At 44.7% G+C, this 4649-nt stretch overlaps 1 protein-coding gene across 1 annotated transcript; it reads left to right on the plus strand.

Annotated features, from left to right (window-relative positions):
- Positions 1-329: 329 nt before the first annotated feature.
- LOC311106200 (class A basic helix-loop-helix protein 9) lies at positions 330-2504 on the plus strand (the record flags this gene model as incomplete). The annotated part of the gene is made up of 3 exons (XM_084148511.1): positions 330-337; positions 1187-1193; positions 1518-2504. The coding sequence occupies 3 exons, from the start codon at positions 330-332 to the stop codon at positions 2502-2504; spliced, it is 1002 nt and encodes a 333-aa protein (XP_084004637.1).
- Positions 2505-4649: the final 2145 nt, after the last annotated feature.

Below are 4649 nucleotides of genomic sequence, written 5' to 3' on the forward strand. Positions count from 1 at the left end.
CTGTATCGTAATCCATTAATTTGGACAAATGGTTCCGCTGCTCACATCAAAACTGTCTTTCACCTCTAACAGAGGAGGGGTTGGGGGACGGGTAGGTGGAGGAGGTGGGTAGGCCGTGGAGGAAGAAGGGGGAAACAGGGTAGCAAATAGAGGCCAAGCAGCACTTGAGCCAACAGTGATTACAGGTGATAATTGTAAAATATTTTGTGTTCTTTTCCCCCAGCTTTGAAGTCTTGGGCCTTGTCTGTTCAGGTCCTGGAGGACACTCAAGCTTGATTTATGACAGTTTCACGATAGACATCCAAATTACACTGTACGTTAGTCCAGCCATGGCAAGGTAAGAATCATTCAATAGAATGTGGCTAATTGTTGCCGTAGAGATATCTGATGTTCATGTCACACATGATGATGTGTTTTTGCTCCATTTTCTCAGCTATAAGGTGTAAAGAGGAGTTTGTTGATGTAGCTTATCTGATGAAGTCACTACGTGTCAGGAGTGAAACCACAATTAGTAATTGTTTTCACTGAACACCAACAATAAAATACTTTACCCTTGACAATAAAATAGTTGGGTGCGAAATAAGTGAACTTTGATTAAGTGATTATTTGTAAGGTTGATTTCTAACATTGACATTTGATGATAGTGTTGTAACATCCTGATAGCATTTTAGGACATGTATTTACATGACAAGTTTATGTTAACCTCTTTCAACTACTGTGTGTTTGAGATTCCTGGCAGGCGAGACTTAGTGAATCACAACGGCTGCTACTGCAACACTTTCTCAGTCCTAAAAAACCTATTAATGGACGTAAAAAGTGACTCATTGTTTTTAAGATAGCATTCCTATCTGTCAGGACATTCATAGAAAAAAATTAGCCTACAGAAATTTCACAAATGTCTTCTACGCACCATTCATTTTTGGGTACTCATTATTTTTGAGATAGCATTTCTACTGAAATATTCCAGACATTTCACAAATGTCTTCCCTCCAACAACATACCATGTATTTTTTTCTCACAACTTTGTAATGCTGCTGGATATCATCACATGTTCATGTTCCATGCTAATAATGCACCTCAGAAGCAGAGGAGATTCTGCATGACTGGGGAGGCTGGGGAGAGGAGAGGAGGGGAGGGGGTGTGAGTGTCTGAGCAGTTGACTGATCCTTCTCCTGTTTGCCCCCAGGGCCCTCGTAAACACATAATACAACTTTGCTTTTAGGCAAGCCTTCCTACAATGTGACACATACAAAAAGACACGTCTTTAAAAGCACCTCTCACCTGTCAGAGCCAGCCAGAGGTATGAACTGACTCACTGAAAGGAGCTAAGAGACAGTAGAAGGAGAAAGATTTGGGCTTGTGGTATGGCTGAACACTAGCACTGTCTGCCGTTGCATTGGAGTCACGTAGGATAGGACTGGAGCTTGGAACTACCAGCCCGGTGGAGTTTCACCAGTTTTACCTCAGAATGGAAGGTAAACATCTACAGTGTCTGCAGAAAGAGGCACCAGTGACAGACCTGCCTGTCTTCTCAGAGTAGAGTACACAGGGGGAGTGTGGACACCAGGCCAGCCATGAGCAGCCATGGCATTCTCACCAAGTCAGAGTTCTCTGAGGAGGAGCAAGAGGGGAGTCTGCTGGGTTTGGATGAGGAGGACAGTGGCAGCGAGGACAGCGAGGCTGGCTCAAAGAAGTCTTCAGAGAGCGAGAGGGGCACGGCCGGCAGCTGCCCTGACGAGAAGAGACGCAGTCGCCCTGTCCGCTCCAAGTCCTGCCGTGTGGCCGCTAACGTTCGTGAGCGCAAACGCATCCTGGACTACAACCAGTCATTCAATGCGCTGCGCATGGTGCTCAAACATGACCTCAAAGGCAAGCGACTGTCCAAGATCGCCACTCTGAGGCGTGCCATCAACCGCATCTCTTCGCTGACCGTCTTCCTGCACTCCCACCCCAGCCCCAGCATCCTGCCAGGAGGACAGCCACACTGCACCCACGCAGAGTGCCTCAGAGGGCAGCCCTCGGCTGGGATTGGGGAGGCCATGCTGGTCCTGGGGAAGGACAGGGAAAGAGAGAGGGGCTTCCAGACCCCGGTGGAGACCTACTGTCTGCAGCGTAAGCCTCAACACCAACAGCAGTCCCTGCAGGATCACGGTGCCCACAAGGCTCCCATCATTCTGCCTCCAGAGCTCCAGCTCTACACAGACACCCCAGGAGGAGGACACCCCAGCCCTTCGTGCCTGCCCTCCCCATCCTATGCTCACTTGTCCCCAACTGAGACCCAGTTATACACGCCCTCGCACCCTCACGAGGAGTTGAACAGCCCCCAGTACTACAGCAGCAGCGAGTGGAGTGGGGGGTCAGGGTACCCATTTGGAGTGAAGGCCACCTGTCGCCCGAACCACACTGACAGCTTCTCAGACTCCTCTCCTGCCGTGCCCTTCACGTGGCAGCTGGGTTACCTGCAACGGTCAGCCGGCTACCAACAGTTCCTTACCATGCACTGACTGAATGAACCCAAGACATGGGTTCTACTGGAGGGCACCGACGTTACTATCTACAATGATGTCAAACAGAGGGAAGCTGACGTGTGTATATGTCTATGTATGCGGAGTGTGCATGGGATTGCAATGATGGCTTTGGCTATTTGGCTTTGCAAGTGGATTTCTTAGTAATGTCTTACACTTGTTTAAACAGATTGACAAAAGTGATGATGAAATGAAATGTTACAGCAGAAGTTAGTAGAATACAGTATATGTTTTACGTCCAGTAGTCTCTAAAAGCGAAAGGAATGTGTTTTAACATTTCAACATGTGTTTGTAATGCAGAATATAATGTGCTAAATATAGATACTGAATGAGCTGTATGAATTGTTAGTCTTAAAACAGAGCATCTATATTTTTGTTTACCTGAGATATGTATGTTTACATGAGAAAGATTACTGTTTTCTCAATGAGAGAATCATAGTGCGTCCTTCCCCTGCAGCACAAAACCCAGAAAAGCAACTTGTAGTCATTATTATGGAAGTGTCAGAATTGTGCCAATGCAATTTTGTATTTTTGTAAGAATTTAAAGATAATGATGTTATAATAAAGAGAATAAAACATGTTCTGAAAATTATGAAACCCATACTTTTTTGAAAATGAATACAGTGTTTGTTATCACTGTTTGGAATATTTCTAACATAAGATGATGGTTTTCAATGATTACTTATACAGTTTGGTTTCTTACCCCTACGTCTCTCCTTTGAAATGTGTAGGTTACAACAGACCCCCTCGGCTCTTCTCCTACACACTGAATGTTACACTCTGTCTCTCATCCTATAATTAGCATTGCCAACCGCATTCCTTTTAGGTCAAGGAGTGTCTGTCAACGTTGAATGATACGAATAAGTAATTATGCATGTAGACATCCTTGCAATGTAATTGACCTTGAATTAAGCTGTTTTGAGCAAATCAAATGACCCCATTTCTGATTCTCAACAGAATATGGAAAAAATGTGTGTGTGTGCGTGCATGTATGTGTGTGTGTAGGGGGATAGAGGGAGGTGTTTATGGTACCGCTATACAGGTCCTTTACATCCCTGATTCAGGAAGGCCTGTGCCATAAAGTCTCTGACCTCTAAGTGCTTGTGAGTAGATGAGCAATTAGCAGCTTGCCATCTCTTGTCACAAAGCAAGAAAACTCACTCGTGAATGAATGCCTGAGGTGTGCAAACAGTGGAAACAGGCCATAGGAGAGATGTGATCAGGGGCAGGTATACAGTAGGTTGTAGTCAGGATCATAGCAAACCGATTCCAGTAAAAGCAAGACAGATCAGGAAGCTGATAAAGTAGGAGGAGGAACAGAAGCGAAGGGCTCTTCCCCCCCAGGGATGTGAAACACTGTATTTTCCAGACAGAGAGACAGACAGACCTAAACTGGGAACTTGTATGCCTTTTTATATACGAGCTGTAATTTAATGTCTCCATAACATGATTTGACAAGCATATTAGACACTTACATCATCTGTAGTACAAAAACCTTATCAACCATTTCGTTTTTACTATTAGTGTCCTCCAGAGGGCAGTCACATCATTCATTATTTTTAGCGGGAGTTTAGACCCGAAACAGACACTTAAGTTCGCCACACTATCTTCTCAGACTGTTAGCAAGCGGTCACGGCTAACACAAAACAAATGGAATATGTTAGCTTTAGTCAACTTTCGCGAACTATTTCCCTTGTTGAACGCACCTCAGGTAAGAAACCAGACACAACAGTGCCACAGGGAAAATACCTGGCCAAGTGTTGAATGGGGATTAAGATGGTAGTCAGTCATGTGCCTCCTTGTACCTTGTGACAGCATGCATGGTTAGGCTATGAGGAGTTCACGACTATTGACAATCTTGGGAAAAGCTAACTACAAAACCCTCTGACTTGAACATATCAGACAGATGGGTGAGTCTAGTAAAAACAAAGACTGGATCAAAGACAAGACGCCCTCAGGCCGTTCCTGTCAGTTTTACAAGAATACATTTGTCACCACAGGATGACACTGTCTTTTCCCCCAGACAATGATGATACTCAGACAAGGACAGATAGGGCTATAGTTTATTATCACTCCTGGGGAAACAAAGGCAAACAAAATTTAAAACTGAAATATTTAAAAACC

The sequence above is a fragment of the Coregonus lavaretus genome (assembly GCF_964263955.1).
Source record: "Coregonus lavaretus genome assembly, chromosome: 30".
Taxonomy (NCBI): Eukaryota; Metazoa; Chordata; class Actinopteri; order Salmoniformes; family Salmonidae; genus Coregonus; species Coregonus lavaretus.